At 38.7% G+C, this 22,908-nt stretch overlaps 1 protein-coding gene and 1 pseudogene across 1 annotated transcript; one reads left to right on the top strand and one right to left on the bottom strand.

Annotated features, from left to right (window-relative positions):
• Nucleotides 1-5,858: 5,858 nt before the first annotated feature.
• On the bottom strand, nt 5,859-15,359 carry LOC136411065 (eukaryotic translation initiation factor 3 subunit A-like; annotated as a pseudogene).
• A 523-nt stretch (nt 15,360-15,882) lies between these two features.
• Nucleotides 15,883-21,938, top strand: LOC136411064 (golgin subfamily A member 6-like protein 2). The gene is made up of 3 exons (XM_066393468.1): nt 15,883-15,904; nt 21,451-21,691; nt 21,758-21,938. Exons 1-3 carry the CDS (start codon nt 15,883-15,885, stop codon nt 21,936-21,938), a joined length of 444 nt encoding a protein of 147 aa, XP_066249565.1.
• The last annotated feature ends 970 nt before the right edge of the window (nt 21,939-22,908 follow it).

The raw sequence follows: 22,908 nt of genomic DNA, 5'->3' as shown, positions 1-22,908 counted from the left end.
GGACGATGGTCGAGACAAAACACTACCGTAACGTCAACAAATCTATATTTAAGAATCTGTGATAACTATTACTGAACTAAGTGCGTTAGAATCTCCAGTATCAATTTGGAGGAAGGTCGGATCTTTGTTTATTCGTAGAGTTCCACTCTCAATCTGCCCAAAAAAAGGACGCAGGGAAAACGAGCAGAATTTGGTTTCGGCCCATTTTGTTCTAGTTGACCAATCAGAACACAAATTTGGTAGGTTCCCACGAACTTAGGATTTTTAGATTGAATGAGAAAAAACAGACCTTAAAAGGTTTTTGCAATTAACGTCTTAACACATGTGATTCTGCGAAGGGCCAAATCACTGATAAGGACTGGTGAGTGGCGACAGAGTCACGGTGTGTTAAGTGTACTCGAGAATATTTTTACCTAATGGTTCTCACGGTCAAACCAGAACATCCCTCAAGTTGAGCGATTTATGTATTGGTTATCGCTTCGTTTGAGATGAGGCATAACAGATGATTTGGACGGGTATCCAACACCGACTGATAAAAATGTTGAGATAATTAATTGAAAAAATTAAATTAGTTGTTCGAAAATCCCATCTTCTTGACCTAGGCAATAGCACAACCAATCATAAAATGACCTTCTAACATTTCGTAGCATGTTGCAGCCACTATTTTGGAATGAGTTTTCGATTTTTCTTCGAAGTTCATCCAAATTATTAGCCCTATCAAAACCATAAATGCTAGATTTTACGTGCCCCCATAGAAAAAAATCGTTTGGAGAAAGATTTGGAGATCTGGCTAGCCACAAAATAATCCCTATAGCCCTGTAATAAGTCGTTGGGGGAACGTCTGAGACAAAAATTCCATGACCAAACGACTATTATGAGCAGGGCATCCATCTTTTTGGAACCAGGTCTCACAGAATCGATTCTCAGCAATTTTTTGAATTTCGGGTACTATTTGTTCTTGAAGCAGGTCCAAGTACTTCGCGCCAGTCAAAATTCCATCCATGAAAAATGGACCGATCATATTCTCACCCAATATGCCTCCCCAGACGTTCAATTTTTGAGGATACTGAGTATGAACATAAAAAAACTTGTACAGGTTCTCCCGAGACCAATATCACACACAAGCCGAATTAGGTCGATTTAATAATGGAAAGGTCGATTCATCCGTGAAGACAACGTTCCTGAGAAAATTGTCATCACAATTCAAACGTTCTATTACTATTTCGTAAAATTCCATTTTGCGAAAGTGATCTGCGGGAAACACTTCGTGAGTTTTTGAGATTTGTAGGATCGGTAACCATTTTTTTTAGAACTTTCCTGACATACGAACCACTAGTCTTCATCGTCAATGCCTTCGCTGCAGAAAGTGGGATTTTTATTCGCCATAGTACAGATTTGGATCTGTGTGAACTCGACGTCTTCATCGAGTTCAACAGGGCTCTGATGTGCGCTGGGTGAAACACATCCCAATGTCTCAAAATTATGAACAATTAAATGTAATGTCGACGAGGGAATTGGTCTATTTTCTTCCCGAAACATTTCCGAAAAAGATTCTCTAATTTGGCGATAAGTTTGACTTTGGTAATATCATTTAATGATTTGGACTTTTTCGGAAACACTATAAGTAATCGGCATTTTTAAAATAAAATTTTCGTTTCTATTCAGAGAAAAATATCCTAACCGTTTCTCTATTTTCGATAGTTCGAAGTAAAGTAACTGCCGACGACCAGCTCCGTTGGGCTCGGAGCATTATAGTGGGAAGAAATTTGGCGTCAGTCAATTCGACTGGTTTTTCTCGTGTTCGATTGGTCCGGAACAGTACTGTGTATTCCTAAAATTTCATTCAAATTTGTGATTTCTATTGGGATATTTAAAGGAAAGGGAGGATGTAACAAAATAGACGCGAAAACATTGAGGACCTTAAACATAGGATAAGGATGGAGATAAATAATATTCTAGCTGAAAATATTTGTAGTGCAGTAGATACTATTTATTCTAAACTTGGTGCATGTCAGGTGGAAGGTGGAGGTCATTTTCAACATTTACTATATTAAATCAAATTACGGAAGTGGTAATTATCTATTTAGAATAACTCATTTTATTAAAAAGGGTATTGTCCTTAAAAAACAATTAGCCCTTGTTTTATCGCAACTGAATGAGCAAATTCAAATTTTTTTGGTACCATCGAATACAGTTTTTGAAGACATTTTCATAGAACCTCCATATGACCCAGGCTGCCGTTTGAAAAAAAAGTTGGGGTAGCTGGGGATGAAGAGGTTGTAAATAAGGGATTAATGTTATCACCAAAAGTTGAACAGTAATTTCAATGAATTTACGTGTTTCAGCGTTTTTCGAAAAAATCATTCACAAAAAAAAAAAAAAATTTATGCGAGACATTTGAATAACCCTGTACATTGCAATAGCTGTTTTAAAATTTTCATTTATACATATATGTTATCAAGTTTATGTGATACTTCGTTTTTTTGAGCGGTTAGCTGTGCAGGACTAGGAGGTCAATTAGCAATCAACAGCAAATAGAAGTCATACAATTTTTTAAATTAAAAATAACTTTAATTCTATATAAGTAAGATTAATATTCATAATTCGTACATTAATAAAATAAACGGATATTTTATTTTGTAATGAACCATTTGCTAGACACCTTGGTTTGAACTAAAAAAGAGCAATATTGGTAATAAACATGTACAGTGGCGGGCAAAAGTTTAGAATTTTTATATGCATAAAATTCTTATTCACTAATCGTGTAATTTTTGTATAAGTTTGTTTCTTATATTGGATTTGTATATGTTTATCATTGAGGCGAGTTAAGTTTTTTCAGCTGACAAAAGTTTAAAGACTTTTCATTCATGTTACTCCTCTCAACGTATCAAAATATTTTAGGTGAATTGCCAATATTAGTACTTCATAATAAAACATACTTCCAAGTTAATAAAAAATTGGTTTCATTCTGAAAGAGCGGATGTAATTGAATAGCCGTCACAATCCCCCGATTTAAAATGGATGAACATTTATGGGGAATCCTAGATAGGCGTATCTGTTTGAGAAACATTCGTAACAAGGCTGAACTTTTATAAATAATATTTGACTAGTGGAAACAAATTCCTAAGGAAACGTGTATGAACCTCGTTGATTTCAATGCCTAGAAAATGTCAGGCAGTGTTTAACTCGAAAGGATATGGTACCAAATATTAAGTTTCTTTTTCTTGTAATATTAACTCTTTATAAATAAAAGTTTCTAAACTTTTATCCGAGTCAAAAATATGTTTTATTTATAACTAATTGTTTTCAATATTCATTTCGCTAACTATGCGTTTTAATAGCCAATCTTATCAAAGACTACAACTGCATAACAACAGTACCTTGATAATTTGTCTTTAATTTCAATTGACTTAAAAATAAAAGTTCTAACTCGTATTCTAACGACGTCGGTCTTTCGTGGTCCATCCATCTTCGCTCTCGGCCGTAGGTTGAGACTTTTGGGCTGCTGGAAACTCAAATCTTAATATGAAAAAATATGATTCATTCAAAAGCTTACGTTTCTCCTTAGAAGCAGGACGTTTTTCCTCAGCAGGACCTCTCTTGTCATCTACTCTTTTCATTGCCTCGTCACGCCGTGGAACTGTGCTGTCGTTATGCTACTCTGACCCATCCTCACGTGGAGTTCCGCTTACGGAAGACGGAGGACCTCTACGATATGTATCATCGTTTGCACGAACTGAACGCCAGGAATTTCCACTATCAGTGGGTTTACGATCGCGTTCATCGCCTCTACGATTACCCCTATAACGTTCAGTTTTTGAAGCACATAAAATGTGTAGTCGCCAGCCACCGTCAAAATACAATTTCGGAAAATCCAGAAAACAGGCTACGTGAATAACACTGTAGAATACGAACATACCTCCCATCTCGACGTTCAAAACAACGTTCAGAATCGTAGCCACGAGATTTGTCGTTATCACGATCGTGGTTGTATAGCCTGCCACCATCACGATAATCCCCCTTTTGTCCATCTATATTTTCTCTCCGGTCAAAACCTGAAATTAAAAGAACAGACCAATTTTATTTCTATGCACGGTATTGGCTATTTATTCGACTGCATTTACCTCTATCTTCCTTTCTATCTCTGTCGTCTCTCTTGTCTCTATAAAAGCCACTTACACCACGGGAAATTTTACACCAATCTTTGTCATCTTGACGATCCCTCTCTTTATCCCGAGACGAATCACGTTCCTTTTCACCGCCCTATCTCCAACTCTCTCTACAATTTCGGATTAGCGCGGTGGCCTGAAATTAAATATTATTTTCAAACATATTATCATTGCAATAAAAATAAACATACAAGGAGTCCCAACTTCGGTTTTTTTAGGTTCTTTACGCGATTCCCGATCTTTGTCTCCTGATACATCAGCCGTTCGCCATGACGATTCTGGACCTTTTCTCTGATCTTTTTCGACACCTCCTGCATTCGCCCGCCTCCAACCACTCGACTTATCATTCTTGTTGTCTTTTTCTTCCAGCAACTTGCGCTCTACAAAGAAATTCATTGATAATTAAGGGTACACACCTTTACCAAACTGAAATTCACCGATCTCTTCTTTTGTTGTCTGTTTGGCGACAGAACATTCTAACATTTCTCTTTTTTCTCGGTCCTCGCGCTCTCTCTATTCTTTTTGGGCTCTTTCTTGCTCCAAACGTTCTTTGCGTTTTTTATTCTTGCGTGCTTTTCTCTCTTCGTCGCGCCTTTAAATAACATGTTGAATAAATGTACTTAAAATACAACCTAGAGTACAAGGTGTCAATTCTTCGTCGCTTTTTCAAAAGTTCTTATCTTAAAATGGTAGATGGCAACGGCTTTTCCATCACTGTCTCGACATCCTGTATAACAATAAATACCTTTCTTGTTCTTCTCGTTTGCGTTCCTCCTCTTCCTTTTTGTCTTTGAGCCACTGAGCATATCTCTCTTCCTTGCGCTTTTGTTTTCGTTCAGCTAGTTTCTTACATCGTCCTTCAGATAGAGTCTTCTCAAAATCGCGTAACTTCTTGTACAGTGACTGCCTTTCCTTCTTAAGTTTTGCCAAAAATTCGTCTTTAAACGACATTGAGACAGTAAAAACATGTTACGAACACGAACAAACAGTGAATTGCTCCCAATATTTTGTTTGTGAAGATATCACAAACCCGGAAGTGACCTATAAATTGTGCCCACAAAAATGTGCACTCTATAAGGTTTTCAAAAATCATAAAATATTGATAGATTGAGAGAATTTTTAAATCTTCATGTATAATGCATCAAAAAGTTAACTTTGATCAGATATCACACTGGATCTAGCAATCTGCAATTCAAGTATAATTAAGGCACGAGTAATTGCTTACCTTTTTAGCCTTCATTCGGGCCAATCAGTCCCCAGTAGCAACTCGTCTATATAGAATTATACTGTCGTAAGTGTCAAAATCTTGAAAACTGATATTTCTTTTTTTCTTGAAGAGTCTAACACTAAAGCTTCATAAAAAATATCGTATGTAATAAGTTTTTTCTTTGTTAATGTAAAAAATTTGGAATTACGTAGTCGTTAAATAATAATAATAATCGTAATAGTACAGTTAAATATTTGGACCTCATTGTTTCTGATACAGGTTAAATGTACATACGACAGTATAATTCTATATGGACGAACTGCTAATTTTCGTTCGTCGATCGCAGCAGCGATTGTTTCTTTTTCCTGCTATTCCCAGAATTGTTGATCTTGCAATTGTTTTTCTTTAAGACTCTCTTGCAATAGCGGTATCTCTTCTAGGCGTTTGGCATGTTCAAAGTAGTCCACCTAAGAAAACACACCTTCAACACTCATACTAAAATACAATTCAATATGAGCACATACCTTTTTTTCTTGGAATTTGAGTTTAGCCTGTAACTCACCCTATTCTTTCTGCAATTCCTCGGCTTCCCTGGCGGCGATTTGATCGGCATCAAGCTTTTTAATATCATCCTCATCCATTTTACTTTAGAATTTTTTGGCCATGTCCCGTTAGACTGATTTAAATAATTATTTCATGTAGATTGTTGAGTTATGAACACCAAAATGCTATTAAAGTCGACAAAAACTCAACCAATATTATAACTAAGATAAAGCTTTATATTTATTATATTTAGGTTTAAAGTGGAGGATAGACACTATCTATGAGATTTAAGGTGATGTTGACGGGTCTAATGTCCCCTTAGTGGGGCCGTATGGTTTACATATAGGGATGATAGAAAATGGTATAATAGTGCGTCTTGGGCTTGCTTTCCGAGTGGTCTTAGCAGATAATAGATCATATAAAACTATATAATTGTGTTATTTACTAAACCGATATCCTACATAGATTAAATTTAAATGAAGAGCGAGTTCAAGACTCACTTGTTGAAGCTTCTCTTGTAAATATCTGGGCTTGATCTGTTCAATTTTATTCTGATGTCTTCTGCGTTCACATTCCTGCCTTTTCTCCTCTAAACGTTTTTGTTCTGCCATCATTTGCTGACGCTGTATTTCTTCCAAACTAGTTCGGTGCGAACAAGCGTCAAGGAAAGACGTAGGCCAATCGCTCCGGCGTAAATCGGCTCGTGGAAGCGGCTAAAGTAGCTCAAATTTTCTGATTTTTGTGACTACGGATAGCGCGAAACGAGTACTTTACGAGGAACTACTTGTGTAATTTGTGCATTTTGTTTTTTGTGAGTTACGTGGAGTTTTGTGCATAACAAAGTATCTCTGAGTAAGTCATAAAATCTTAATTGGCAAAAAAAGGTACTTGCTCGAACGCAAGTGCCATAAATCGTCCCTTTCGGGGCGCAAAGCTTTTTAGGGCACCCACATCTGGTGGCCAACTGTTTATTTTATCGATATTTCTTTTTCGTGGGTCTTTCTGCTTTTGGCCTTGAAAGTAACAAAATTCGCGAAAACCCTCACAATGGATTCCATTGTGGAGGTCAATCTGCTGCAAAGCAGCAGCGAAGAAGAATCCGCGGGGGCATGGGTCCCGAAAAGGCCGCGGAAGCAGAGGTCCTCCCGAAAAAATAGCGGGTCCTCTTCCAGTTCGGGGGAATCTTCGTCGCGAGAAGCGACGACACGGTGCGAAACCGTGAAAAAAGCCGCGAAAAAAACAGAAAGCAACCAGGCGATCGAGGAGCTTAAGCTTCTCATTAACGCCATGTTTCTCGAAGGGAGGAACCTAATGGCCCTTATTAGGGCCAATAGAAATACCAAGCGCGAGATCAAGCAATCGGCGCGAAAAATCCAAAACTTTACCGACAAGCTTTATGAGGGGGAGCAAATTTTCCTCAGACAAGCGGCAAACATCGGTGTGCCAAAAAAATCGGTCTCGGTAGCATTCATCGGGACCTAAACGATCGGAACGGCTAATCCGCAATCGCGCGAGATTAGCGTCCAAACGGGCGAAGAAGCGACGGTCGAGCAACTCCCGTCGGAACGTTCGTACCAGGCCTGGAAGCAATGCGAATTCAGGACCTGGTCAAACACCGTGTTCGCGACCACTTCGGTGGTAATCGGGAACCCTCGGGAAGACAATCTTCCAGAGGAAACAAAAGTCGTCTTCATCGAACAAGACGACCGCGAAATGACTGAGAGTATTCAGTCACAATTCAAAAGCCGCCACCCGGAACTCGCGGAACTGGATGATTTTGACGTCCTCGAGCAGGTCGTGAAAATTAAGTCAAAAAAAGCGGATAAATCCTCAGGACAGAGGATCGTCAAAGTTAACGTCCCGACCGGGGAAAGGGACATTTTCGAAAAAATGGCTAAACTGAAAAGCGAATTCGGCCACGAAAAGAAACTGGCTCTGCACCACGTAAAAGGGATGTCAGTGCTAAGCTTCAAGAAAATGATTCAGTTCATTTTCCGCGACGGGCCCGAGATCAGGGTTTTCACGACCCGCTCGAAGACATCAGAGGGAAAAACGCCCTCACAAATCAAACGGAAGAACTTTGCGACGTACGCGATCGTCGTTAACAAACAGAAGGAAAGCGCGGCCGATACGATCAAAAAAATTAACTCGTCCTTGGGTGGCAACACCAGCAGGGACAAAATTAAAACCATACAGGCCAACGGCGAGGGTAACTTAGTGATTACCCTAGACAAGGACGAGACGGCGCTCGAAAAAATCGGCAGGGACATCGAAAAGTCCCTGGGCAAAGAAAGCGTCCGTCTCCTTAAGGAGCGTAAGGAGAAAGCCTCGATATTTATCAAAGGCATGGATGCCGCGGCCTCTAAACAAGAGGTCTTAAAGGGACTCAAAGCAGTAGTCCCGGAACTTAAAGAGACGGACGTCGCGATCGGGGAAATGTGCCCGTACGCGAAGTCCGAACAAGCGGTTACTGTGCGGCTCTCGGAAGAGCACACAGTAAAAATTCTCGGGAGTCCCCTTCGCGTGGGACTCGTGAGGTGCAAGCTGGAGCGGCACCTCAAAATCGAGCGGTGTACGAGGTGCTGGGCGTACGACCACGCGACGTCTACGTGCAACGGTCCTGACCGCAGGAAATGCTGCTTCCGGTGCGGAAAACCAGATCATCGGAGGAAAAACTGCCCTAAAAAAGAAGAGGACTGCACGTGCGTCCTCTGCAAAGTAAAGGGGCACTGGCCGGGAAGCAGTAAGTGCTCCAAATTTCGGGAAGCTCTTAACGGCGCGCGGGCGGCTAAGAGGACCAAACAGCAACTTCAGGACCTCACGAAACGGCGCGAAAAGGCCACGGACAACGACACGACGATCACGGAAGATCGTCAATAAAAAATCGGAAAAAACGAACTCCACTTTTCTTTTCAAAAAAAAAAAGCGTACTTCCTAAAACCTTTTTTCTCTGCAACAACTCTATTCTTTCCAGTTTAGTTTTGTTCATAAATAACTTGCAATAAAATGAAAGTAAAATTCAAAACAAAAATCCTACAGATCAATGCCGATCATTCGATTAATGCACACAACATGGCTTTTCTTGAAGCGGCTAAGCGAAATGTCGATTTAATTGTGGCCAGCGAGCCAAACAAAAATCTAATAAAAAACAACCCTAAATGGATGGGCGACAACTTGGGTGATGTAGCCATCTGGGTGAGAACCAACAATGCCAGGTTCTCGAAAGTAACGCGCGGGGACGGATTTATTGCACTCTTCGGAGAAGAGTATACAATAATTGCCGGATACATTTCGCCTAACTGCACAATGGAGCATTTCGATCGATATTTGAACGACTTGCAACAAGTGGCTGCCGGCCGACACGGCGAATTAATTTTAATGAGCGATTTTAATGTCAAATCCCCGGACTGGGGAGCATCGTTTGAAGACGCCAGGGACGGAGCGTAGTCTCAGATGGTGGGGGCCCTAGAAATGGTGACTCTCAACACTGGAGAACCCACGTTCGTGAGAAGAAATCAAAAAACGTGTATCGATGTCACGTTCGTGAGTCTGGGACTTGTAAATCACGCGGTTGATTGGCAAATCCTAGAAAATGAGCCGTGTTCACCGCATAAACACATATGTTTTGAAATTGGCAGCATTTTGGCGCGAAAAACTCGACTGACCGGTTGCTACAAGCCGGACAAGCAGAAATTCGTGCAAGCCTTTGGAAATCTACTGGAACGTCGTCCCGAAGTAAACGGCGGAAAAGAGATCTCTAGGCTCATGAAAGACGCTTTTCGGGCGGCGTGCGCGGAAAACCGCAACGTCGCAACGGGACAGTCGAATCCGTACTGGTGGACGGAACAAGTCGAACAAATGAGAAAGAATTGCGTGAAAGCCAGACGTCGCGCGATTCGTACACGCGGAAATCCGAATGTCGCGGATGTCGAAAAGGAGGCGTCGTGGCAACGGTACAAAGACGCGAAAAAGTCCCTCCACAAGGAGATAAGCTCGCGAAAAAAAGCGAGCTGGACCGAATTGTGCACGAGACTCGACGAGGATATCTGGGGAGACGGCTATAAGATCGTCATGAGGAAACTCAAACCCGGAAATCCTTTCGAATTGACGGCCAAAAGAAAACTAGAAGTCGCGGAACACCTTTTTCCGAGGGGCCCCGGCCACATACCGGCAAAGATAATGCCAGTCGTTTTTACGCCTTTCTCGCAGGAAGAGGTAAAAGCGGCTACTTGCAAATTAAAGAATGCAGCAGCCCCGGGGCCCGACGGTCTGGGGGCGGAAGCGATCAAATATAGCTTCGAAGCATATCCGGACGTATGGCTTCGAGTGCTAAATTAGATGTTGGAAAACCAGGAATTTCCGGATTCCTGGAAAATAGCCAAGCTCATCTTGCTCCTAAAACCGAACAAGAATAGCGAAGAACTGGGGTCGTACAGGCCTATTTGTCTGATCGATGCTGCGGCCAAGCTGTACGAACACCTCATCAAGACCCGTCTTGAGGAGGAACTGGCGGCGAAGAATCCGCTGTCGTAAGTACAGTTCGGCTTCAAAAAAGGAAAGTCCGCGATGCACGCCATGGAGCGAGTCATAGAAGTAGTCCGCGATGCAAAAAATCAGCGTCGCGGAGAACGCTGGTGCGCGTTAATTACGCTAGACGTAAGAAACGCGTTCAACAGCGCCTCGTGGACGTGCATAATTAACGAAATGGCGAGAAGAAATATCTCGAACTATCTGGTTAACATAATAAAAGATTTCTTCACGAATAGAATCGTAAAAATAGACAAAGAGACCAAGTTCAACATGGCGATGGGCATACCGCAAGGTTCGGTACTCGGGCCGCTGCTGCGGAACTTAATGTACGACCCCATCTTGGAGGCGGGCCGATCCGAGAGGACGACGCCCATTGGCTACGCGCTCGTCGTCTGCGGCTCCGATAGAACGGAACTAATCGGCGAAGCGGACGGCGCGATAAACCGTTGCGTGCAATGGCTGACCAATCATTCGCTTCGAATAGCCCCCGAAAAAACCGAAGCAGTCATTTTGAGCGGAAAAAGGAACAGAAAGGATTTATTCTTTCTGGCGAGCGGCGTCCGAATCGAACCTCGAAAATCCATAAGATATTTGGGGGTCGAATTCGGCGAAAACTTGTACCACGCGCATCACGTGGAAAACATCTGCGACAAAAGCCTAAAGAAATTAAGTCTACTGCAAAGGATCATGCCGACGATGGACGGTCCGTCCACGCAAAAAAGACAGCTGCTCTACGGAGTGGTACAGTCGACGCTCCTCTATGCAGCCCCGATTTGGGGATGGATGAGGAATATCAAAAAGTACGCGCACATGATGCTGAGCGTGCAAAGAAAGGCACTCCTGAGGGTCATCTGTGCGTATCGAACTGTATCCTTCGAAGCGGTACAAGTCCTTGCTGGCGTCCCCCCCATCGACCTCCTCTTGGAAGAAAGGACGCATCTCAGCGTCCTTCCGCGGGTCACAGGGGCGGACAGAAAATCCATCAGAAAGGAAACCATTCGGAAATGGCAGGAACGATGGACGAACCTAGAAGAAAAGGGACAGTGGACTAAGAAATTAATCCCTGACCTGGACGTCTGGGTATCGTGCAAACACAGACGCCTGAATTATTACCTAACTCAGGCTCTGAGCGGGCACGGAAGTTTTAGGGCTTTCACGCATCGCATCGGGAAAACCGAGCCGGAATGCGAAGTCTGCGGGGTCGACGACACCGCGGAACACTGCATTTTCCAGTGCCCGGTTCTCGAAACTCGCAGAAACGAGCTGCGAGAATGCGTGAACGCGCTAACTCCGAGTAACTTAATCGAGAAAATGCTTGAATCAAAAGAAAATTGGGACAGATGTAGCCGAGTCATTTCCGACATGGTCAAAGAAAAAGAAAGGACGGAACGCGCCTCCCGTTCAGCATGATCCACGGACGAGTAGTCGGAAAAGCAATCGATCCAAAGGAAATTATTTTTTCAAAATTTCGGACAACGGTCTCCAAGAAAATATTATGTTTTCTAAATCGTAACAGGAAAATTCCGCGCACCAGTTGCTCGGACAAAAGGGTCTGCTTTAATTGCGAATTCTTCTTGAAATTAATCCAGGCATCGCACGATCGGCATCGGGCACAAACAAACTAAAATTCCAGAAACCGCGCGAGGAGCCGATGCGGGAACCTACGGTCGGGGGACAGTAACCGAAATCGGTCCGAAGGAAGAAAGGACTGTCGAATCGAGGTCCTTCCTCCAGATTTGGGGGAAAAGTTTTCACTTTCAGGGATAACTGGGGTGTTTCTCAGATAACGCGACGAAGAGGAATCTGTTTCACTGAAGCCGCGAAATCCGGAAATACCACCAAGTAAAGGGGAATACCGAAACTGGGAGGTCCCAGAAGGGATCTAACTGGAACCAGGGACGACGAAATTCGAAGATCAAGCAACTAGGAGCTTCTCAAAATTCCAGAAAAACACGGCAGGATTTAGAAAAGCCGATAGGCCGATTTTCTCACGAAAATCCTAGGAAAAGCTTTGATTTTTTCAGGAATAACTTGCATTTCTTGGACGAAATGGTGAACGGATTTATTCACTGAAACACGGAATTCGGGAATACCGTCAAGTAATGTGAAAAACTTAAACTGTTAGATCCTAGAAGGGGTCTAACTGGAACCAGGGACGACGATTTCGAAGATCGAGCAGCTAGGAGCTCCCCAAAATTCCAGAAGAGCGAGGCAGAACCCCAAATTTGGAAGTCGGTGGAACAATACGAATCAACTGAGCCAAGCTTCCTACGAACAAATGAGGCAAACTGAAAAAACGGTCCGGAGGAAGAATGTTTTCGGTAAATCAAGTGAGAAGTAGGGATTGCAGGGCGTGGGTGAAACGATACGACGGGTGATATTAAAAAAAAAAAAAAAAAATCTGGCGCTGATGGAAGAATTTGCAAAAATAAGCAGGGGTAAGTCTCATGAAAAACGCTTTCTTTCATTCCTTTCTTCGCGAATCGAATTTCGAAACGAACTATCGCGTCGGGACACGAAACAAAAACACCGAAACCTTCGCCGGCATCGACGTAATATCCCTCGGGACGGTTCCGGGTCGGCGCAGGATACGTGGAGTCCGAGGTTTTTTAGTGGGTAGGCGCAGTAGGCGAATCCCACACTATCCAGCCGCCGCGACAACAGGCTGGGTGTCTTTTGAAGATTTTTCCTCGAAAAAAAAAAAAAAAAAATTGTTCCAAACTGCCACAAATTTTATATGAGACGATAATTAAATTGCAAATAAGAAATAATACCGATTTTGCTCCTCTTCCTCTCGCACGGTGTTCAGCCTCTCAATACACTCCTTCCAGTCATCAATAATCTTGTGCCGTTGGAGAATATTTTGGTGTTCCTTCAACTTGTTTTCATGATACTTTTAAATCATTATATCCCTAAGTTTTTCTCATTCCATCTAGACATTAACATAAAGTGAAATAATCTGTGCTAACTGTACAGAATTACAATAGTCACCTTTTTGTTGGGATCGATGAGATTAACAGCCCTGTTCAAGACAGTGGACATGTTCACAAGTTGGTTACGAACTTGCTCCGAACGCATTACTTGCAGATCCTTCAGGGAAATCCTCTCTTTGACTTTCGCTCAGATCGATTCCAAAGTTGATACATTGTTTTCCACGATCAATGTGAATCTGACAAAATTGTTCAAATGAATAAACGTTTTCACTGATTGGGAGCCCAAAATAACTAATACCTGAATGTCATTGTGTCTCACACAATCAATAAGCAATCTTTCCAGGTAAAATGGAATGGTAAATCTTATCAGTTCAATCAACCTTACAAATTCCAGAGTTTGGTAAAAATAGGCCACTTGTCGAACCAAATGAACTAAAGTCACATCTTGCAGAGCTGGAATATTCTGCCAAAGAGTAATTCCACTTTCGTCCAAAGAAATTTATAAATATCATAGAATTGCACATTATTGCAATGCATGCAATAAATACCTGTCTGTATTTGTTGGTTCACATTATAGACTCTTGAACACAAATTTGAGGGGCTAAAGTTGACCTCCAGCCAATTACACAAATCTTGAAGTTGGGGGGTTGCCAGGTTAACTATATTAACAAGAACCTAAAAAATTGAATCTTGAAGATATAAAAAATTTATAGGAATTTTTAGTTATTACCAAATCTGTTAAGAGATTGACCCTTGTGGGAGGCTGAGTTAGGCCCAAAAGAATGGCTAACCTTTGTGTTTTTTCCAGGGGTGACTTGTCTGTTTCAATGAATCTATCAAACTCTGGGTGAGCAGAGGGCAGTGAAATTGCCAAGGTGGCTACCAGAATTCTGAAAATATTTTGATCATTGCTTAAATTAATGAACCAAGAAAAACACATCCTTATAGAGTTTTTCCTGTAGAATTCAGAGACATACTCTTATTGTTTGTGAAGTTTTTAAGTTATTCAACAAAATAACTTTTTTTATGAACCATTCTATATAACTATTTTTACATGATTCAATACCACTTATAATATTATTCCCTTTCTTAAACAAAAACTCTTTGTATATCTAGATGAAAGTCATTCTTGATATAGTTTTCCCCCATAAGTTTTTCTCACCTGCGAACCATTTTCTGCAATTCCTCCTGAGTGATATTCTTCTTCATTTCCTTGCTCAGTTGCAGCAGTTTGAAAAAGGCAACAGCATGGAATAAGTAATTTCCCACCTTCCAAAATACTATGGCTAACTTTTGATAATAATTAGCCATAGTTTTGGGAACACGTTTTTTTGTTGGACATATTCATTAAATTGTTGATGTCCTCAACAACCTTGTAGGCTTCCTGCCACAACTCCATTTGAATAGGAAAAGCCAGTTGATGAAGTCTGAAACAATCAACCCTCAATCAAAACAAATCATTGTATAGAGAAAAAAGTATGCCTTGCCTAATCTCAAGATTTAACTGATGCATCTCAGGTTTGGACATGGAGACATTAGTAACTTGGGCAGGCAACTTGCCTATGTTTTCTAAATGTTTTTTGTCGTTTATCACACAGCTTTTGGAACTCAGTATTAATAATTATGGTCCTCATGGTCCGACAAGGACTTTACTTCATACTTATCCACATTTACCTTATTGACATACTTTCTAAAAAGGTTTTCACACACCACACACAGGAAAAGTGCTTAGTTTATTGGAGTATTGCTGCTGGTTTGAATGGGACCCTTTGGCGTAGAAACCTTCCTGTTCATCGTAATCGTAAAAATCATCGTCTTCTGAACATGAGCTATAGTTTTCTTCTTGTGGGATTTTCATAAATTTGAGAACCTCATTGATAATGTTATCCTCCACTGGATTAACAAACAGATCTTCTTCGAATTGATGGCTGATTGCTGGGTTCATTTTTAAGGACAAATTGCTAAACTTGAGGTGAAATTAACTGATTTTAGAGGTAAACGGACACGTGATGACTTTGTTTTTAATTAAATAGTGAGGTTATGTTTAAGGTCAGTAAAAACTATTGTCAAAGCATGTCTCCATCCTTCCCACAAGAAACGAACGGCAACATGGTTAAAGCTAGCAGCTTCCATTTACTTGTAGGGAAACGTACACATTATATGAGTCTGTGAACGCAACAGTGGCCTAAGTTACAAAATTGCAATTTTGTGATTTTTGCCTATTACTAATCCCGAAAATTTATATTTTAAAACAACAGTAGTCTAAGCCACATTTTCGTGTTAACTACTAAATGGCAGCAGTGTACTTACTTATTGCGTTTAAGATTCCATCACTCATAGTTGGTGCAACAGTGACCTAATCCAAATATCTGTGGGTTAAGCCACTATTACTTTGAGGGTTGCTGTGTAAGCAATAAACGTGTATTTAGTAAATATATCAAAATATTACGGTTTATTTATATTTAATTACTTTTAAAAGCTGCTACATTGGTGCTATGAGATGGCTAGTACTACCGCTGAAGGTATGTATTATTAAGGAATATATTATTTTGTTAGGAAATTTGTATTTGAAAGTGTTATATTTTTTAAAGGTAGGTTTGTTATTTAAGACTATATGTAAGACTACCCACACTTATCTTATCCACGAGAATTTGTTACTAAAAGCGGCAGCATTGGACCTATTGCTTACGGATTCATCATTTAGATATAAATGAAGTCTTTATGTATAAACGGAGCGAATCTATTACCTCAAGAGGTCCCCAAGAAGTAGAATCATGCATTTTGCATTTCGTTAAAAATTTTGTAAAAACTGAGAAGTTAATAATGCACTTGGACCAATACAGAGACCAAAACCGAAATATAAATATGGCTGGTTTAGGCAAGTATACACCTGCGCGCAGTTAATACAACGTGTCGTAACTTCTATGTAGCTTCATTACTTTTCGGTGGCTTGCGAAGTATGTACATGAGTTATATTTTACTATAACGAATGTTGTGGGTCTTGGTTGGTGGGAGTTAGTGACTCAAAATTCTTGGATTTTTGGACTTTATCACTGTAATCTTAATAGGTTAAAAGTTTGAGCAAATCTAAGGAATCTCATACGGAAAAAGTCCCTAACTGATTAATTGCCTTTGGTACTTATATCGCGCCGCTATCAGTTTTATGGCCGAAGCGGCACCCTTTGATCCAGGCTGCTGGTGCAGCGTCTGCCTGTAAGCCTCTGGGATAATATGACATACATACCATTGGAGAATAACGCTTAAAGCGGGGGGGGGTGATTATCATGACTAACCATCGGATTTGTGACTTATAAATAATGCACTTGTATTGTTCAAATCAAGCACTTTATCAATGTCCTTTTTAGTATTAGTTCCGTCATTTTAGCCCCCATTTACCTTACCATATAGCCCACTTTTTGATGCCATTTTGAAGCCATAACACTTTTTACATACAGGGTAATTCAAATTCGCTGCTCACCATAGCTTAAGCTGGGACAAAGTTTTTTCAAGCTTGGAAAATTCCAATTACTTCCGAAGACAAATAATTTCTTCAAGTCATGTAACATGTTCAACTGTGATAGAACTGGATCATCCTTTTAATATAATAAAATATTTTTCAATGGAATCATGTTACTACTAGTAACGCCCCTTCAGCACACAACACTTTTTTAAGGATTTTACCTTGTTGCAAATATCTCAAAGCATTTCGACTTGTTTTTAAGTTTGTACTATATGGGCCTGTTCGGAACAATTTGGTTTTTAACAAAACCAATAAATTTTCGAATTATTAAAATGAGTCATACTTGAATAAATTTTTGATAAAAAATGTTATAATAACAATTACTTGATACATGTTTTCTAGACGTGTCATTCAGAAAGAAACATGATACATTTTTAGAATATAATAAAAACCGACAGATACAAAATAATTTTAAGGTGTAAAATCTATCGATTTCGTAATAATTTATTGGCATATTAAAATTATTGGTTTTTATTAGTATGCAACCAATATTACAACCAATTTTATTTTTCAATTTAGTAATTCTTGATAGCATCTGTCACTTGTTCAAAAAGTCCCGAAACGAATGAAGAAACATATTCCTCATCAACAATAATGGTAAATTCTTTAATTGTTTAACTACTACAAATAATAGATCTATTATCTAATAATAGATCATTATGCATATATTTCGGGGGGTGGTAGTACTCGGTAAAATAAGAAGAAAATTCTAATATACAAAATGGAAAAGTTTCATTTTATGTTATTTTCTTTCGTATGCCTGAAGATAACTTATTGAAATTTCGTCATCATCAATTTCCTCATGGTTTTTAAAAGCCTCTACAAGAAAATATCAAAAGTCATTAGTGTCCATATACAAGGCCTTATGTTTTCCTAGGTCTTGTACTATTTTTTACTTCCTAACTCTTTTTTGGAACATTCTCTATGAATTCTGATTTCAAATGTAAATTCCTTCTTTATTTCTTTAACTTTTTGATCTGTTGCACTATTCTCGTATCTTTCACTATTTATGAAACGTTTACTTAAATAGCTACCGATGCATATTAAATATTGAGAGTAAAGAACTAAGTAAGCTGAGGGTAAGTTTAAATTAAGTTCAAGGTTAATTTTACTTTTTGGTGTTTTCAAAGTGTTTTTAAGGTGTTTATTAAGTGCTGATAGTTGAGCTTGCCCATTTCAAGAAAAAAAACAAAGAAGAGGTACCTCTTCTCTTGAGGAACCAAATGTGGTTCATGAACGATGGTGCACCAATTCCTTTTAACCCTTAAAAGCCCGAATTAATTATTTTTGTCACATTTTATAATAAATGTTAAATCCGAAGTTTTACATATTTAAATTAACTCATATTTAATGTTTTTTTTTAGTTTATTTATGAAAACATATAGAAAAAACCGTGTTACCTATATATGTAACGCTAAGCTATTACATTGCCGTGTTCAATTGTAAACGGAAATGTGAACGGTTTTAACATTCTTTGTAGCCTACACACAAGGAAAAGTTACAAACATATTATACATAGAAGTTACTTAGTGTGAAATTGTAAGTTACATGTCAAACAAAGTCCAATATCGCACTTTTTGCACATTGTGCGGGCACTAGGAGTACATAACTCCATAGCATATCACCATCTCTTCTTATTTGGAACGTAAACTAGTAGATGATCTATTTTGTCGTATCGAATATCGTCACCTACTCTACTTCCTTGACTAGATGAGAGTGATGCACATGGTCTTCCGGCGCCCTTTGTTTCCGGGCCATATTTCGCAAAATAAGTATTTACTATATCTAGTCTAAACTGAATCTGACTTATCGATTTTCCAGATTTTTTATAAAGAACCCATGCATTTTGTATGGATGCATCCAAAAGCCAACTGAATATTGCCCACCATCACTTTTTCGGAACGTATGGCAATGCGATATCTTCCTATGTTTTCGTCCTTCAGATTGATTCCTCCCATCGCTGTGTTATATTTACCTATCAAATTAGGTCTTCCAACTGTTATAACTTTCTTATCTTTGTGAGAATACCTTTTAACTTGAGAAAGTTCCGTAACATGTTGATGCAACTGTTACAATATTATTGTCAACCCAACGCACAAAGATAATACCAGTTTCTCGGTCAATCGCAGAATGGTATTCACCACGATATGATTTTTTTTAAGTCATTTTTTGTTGGAAGCGGTATTTCTTTCGACAGTCTGTTTTCCCTAATGGTTCCCGTGCACCAGTATCCTTCATCGCGCATACCATTCAGAAAATTAACATTTGTAACTAGATTATCATATAAATCCGATAGGGCAATTTCACTTTACTCTGTGGCATTTCCCTGATCATCATTTTTAATGGTGCTGCTGCTTTACCATATAACACCTCATCAGTTTCATTTGATCTAGGATTTTTTCTTTGATAAAGATCAAAATTTATTAGGTAACTGTCTTTCGAATTTAAACACCACATTTTAAAACCGAATCTTATTAGTTTCCTCCTAATAAATTGTTTACATGAGTGTGTACCATAGTATTTAACCATTGATTCATCATAGTTGATTTCTTCTTCGGGTACAAAATATTTTAAAAATGATTGTTTCAATCTGTCCATTAGTGAGCGGATTTTTCCTGCTTTAACGTTAGAATCTAAATGGTTATTATCGGTGCAGTGTATATACCGCATGAATTGAAAAAAATCTATTCCTTCTCATGGAATCTTTCACCAAAGGATTTCCCATATCTGACTAAGAGTCCCAATAAAATCGTTTACCGGGCCTTTCATTATAGCCATTCAATATAATTGACGGTCAAACGCAGATCCGCATGATTTTTGAAGGATGCATACTTTTTTGTTTCATCTACCAAATACTAAAACAAATCACTATTCCAAAATAATTAAAACAATTCTACAGGCGAAAGCTTAGCATATTTGGAATAATCGGGCATAATTGGGTGTTCACATTTTGAAATATTCCTTTAGTCCATTTGTGATTAAATTTTTCGCGGCAATTTTTTTGAATTGGAGTTGATTTGAACTCGTTTCGATGAGTACTAACTTGTAAGGTTTGTAACAAAATATTTTCTTCTTCTATGCCTATCGTAGAGCAATTTTTCAATTTTATTGTTTCACCAGCCAGGAGCTGCTGAGCAGGAAGATGGACTAAATCGCCTAGTTCGACGTCCTCATCCCCGGATTCTTCATCAATAAAAGAATTAACTTTTGGAGGTTCAATATACATGTATGTATATTACATCTACGTCAAGGTCTTCACTGTAGGATATTTGAAGAGCCTCTTCAAGTGTAAATCCCTTTCTAGAAAATGAAGAATAAATAGTAGTTGAATAGCCTAGCATTACATATATGTAACGGTGACTTTTAGAGCCCCTTTATGCAAAAAAAAATTATGCTTTGAAAAATTGATGTCAGTAGGCGAAATTACCTTGTGTTTTAAGGTTTTTCCAGTCCTTATAAACATTAAATGTATAAAATTGTCTTTGTTTGAATACTTACTCCAATCGTATGTCCATTTTTTATTGTTTTCAAACAATACTGCAACTTTGCTGATAAATAAATACAGGCACATAACCTATAATCACTTCATTACACATTAAACTGATAGAAACATCTTTTCTGATGATATTAATGCCGTAATCTCGTGAACAAAGCAGTAACTATCTATAATAAGTGAAACTACAGTTACCATTATTTGTGTTACTTATATGTAACGTGGGGCTTTTAAGGGTTAATATGCAAGTAAGGGAGTTCCTAAACCAACATTATCGCAATCGTTGGATTGGTCGAGGGGGACCTCAGCCATGGCCTTCTAAGTCTCCAGACCTAAATAGCTTGGACTTTTTTTCTGGTAACATCCTAAATCATTGGTATATCAGACCCCAATTGACACGGTCGAGGAATTATGTGAAATTATTCGCAATGTTCCTGATATTTTGAAAGACCCTGCCAGTCTGAGAAATAAGGCACAGAGTGAAATCTTGCATCTTAGTAAGAGGAGGATATAATTTCTGTAACTCCTCTAGTTTTATTTTTATTATGAAATGCTTCAGTTTTTCTCTTGCTTCTTTTACTTCTTTTGTAACTTGCATCGGTAGCTATTTATGCTAATTTTTCACACATGGTGAAAGGTACAAAAATAATGCAGAAAATCATAAAGTAAAAAGAAATGAAGAATGAATTTAAATATGAAATCAAAGTTCATACAAGCTGTTCCAAAAAGAAGTCAAGAAGCAAAAAATAGCACGTGACCCTGGAAAACATAAGACCTTGTATATAGAGATCAACGATTTTAACGTTTTCTTATAGATGTTTGTAAAAAACATAGGGATATGAAGTTTCAGTAAGTTATTTTTAGACGTACGAAAAAATTGAAAAATATTTTTCAAAAAATTGAACTTTGTCACCCTATATATCAAAAATGGTGTGCTTTTGACCATACATATATTAATATTTTCTTCATATTTTACCCTGTACTACCACCCCTTCAAATATCTGCATGATGATATGTTACACACTGTATAATGTATTTTCAAGCATATCTTTTAGAAAAAAAAATTCAAAATTTGGATGAGAAAGAAGTATCTGTAATAGAAATGTATTACGAACTCCAATCCCAAAAAAGGGAACGAGAACAAGAGCTAGAATTCCAAAAAAGGAAACGAGAACAAGAGCTACAATTCCAAAAAAGGGAACGAGAACAAGAGCTAAAATTCCAAAAAAGGGAACGAGAACAAGAGCTACAATTCCAAAAAAGGGAACGAGAACAAGAGCTACAATTCCAAAAAAGGTAACGAGACCAAGAACTAGAATTCCAAAAAAGGGAACCAGAACAAGAGCTACAATTCCAAAAAAGGGAACGAGAACAAGAGCTAAAATTCCAAAAAAGGGAACGAGAACAAGGGCTAGAATTCCAAAAAAGGGAACGAGAACAAGAGCTACAATCCCAAAAAAGGGAACGAGAACAAGAGCTAGAATTCCAAAAAAGGGAACGAGAACTAGAGCTAGAATTCCAAAAAAGGGAACATGAGCTTTAATCCCAAAAAAGAGAAAGGGAACAGGAACTGCAATTTGAACTGGAATTACAAAAACAGAAACATTTCCATGAAATGTTAAATTTGAAAAAAGAACTGGTAAGTCGACGTAATTTTTAACTGAATTAATTTAATTAATAGTAGATTGAAAGACAAGCTTCATAAGACAATTCTTAAAGCACGAATTCAAATTTAAAAAACAAGTGGCCATGAAACGAGTTTTTTTATACTATCTTTTGTAATTTGCCGTTTTTATGACATTGTTGAGTAAGAAAAATGGTTAAGTTATTTTACGGATTTTTTTGTCATAGTCGGTAAAATGTTAATTGAAAAATGAAATTTTATTTAGTTGCCTTTTATTTTATCCAAATTCTATCACATAAATTGTTTTACATCACCGTTACCAACCAAACAAATTCGTAAAAAAATTGCGTGCTGAAAAACCTATAAATGCACCCAAAATCTATAATGTTGAGTTCGTTTCTAAATCTATTCAGGTACCCAAATGATGTAAAATTACAAAAAATAAATTTTAGTTGTTGTCTTTTAGAGCATGGCAAACTGGGAAATTTTTAAAAAGGATAAATTACTAGATATTAGAAGTTTCATAGATCGTTTTAATCAAATGCATTTAGATCGGAAAATCAAAGAACGAGGAAAACAATTTGTAGCTTTTATAAGGAGTGTTGGGTCCGTTACTGTGTGCGAGCCTCGCGCTCTCTCTCTACCACCGTCTAGATAGCACGTGGATCTTCCCTCATTGTCCGGCGACGTCAAGAAGGGTCAGACCCTTCTAGACAACATGGTCAAGAAATATAAAAGGTCGTTGGGAAATAGCACGGTTTCATTCAGAGACAAAGTCGGATTAAGAGTTAGATATAGTGTCGTGAGAACGTTACAGTGCAGTGAAATGTTCTTTAGTTATTAGTCGTTACTTGTATTATATCTTGGGTTTAAATAAATTGGCTCCCCA

The sequence above is a fragment of the Euwallacea similis genome, chromosome 9 (assembly GCF_039881205.1).
Source record: "Euwallacea similis isolate ESF13 chromosome 9, ESF131.1, whole genome shotgun sequence".
NCBI classification, from domain to species: Eukaryota; Metazoa; Arthropoda; class Insecta; order Coleoptera; family Curculionidae; genus Euwallacea; species Euwallacea similis.
Note: the sequence above shows the minus strand (reverse complement) of the source record. Positions and strands in the feature narration are given on the sequence as shown.

What these genes read in the sequence shown, in the direction of transcription:
- LOC136411064 (XM_066393468.1), top strand. Translation starts at nt 15,883, where the DNA reads ATGGCTAGTACTACCGCTGAAG. An exon ending in GGCTAGTACTACCGCTGAAG is followed by an intron (nt 15,905 to 21,450) that starts GTATGTATTATT and finishes CATATCTTTTAG; the next exon opens with AAAAAAAAATTCAAAATTTG. An exon ending in GAGCTACAATTCCAAAAAAG is followed by an intron (nt 21,692 to 21,757) that starts GTAACGAGACCA and finishes ATTCCAAAAAAG; the next exon opens with GGAACGAGAACAAGAGCTAA.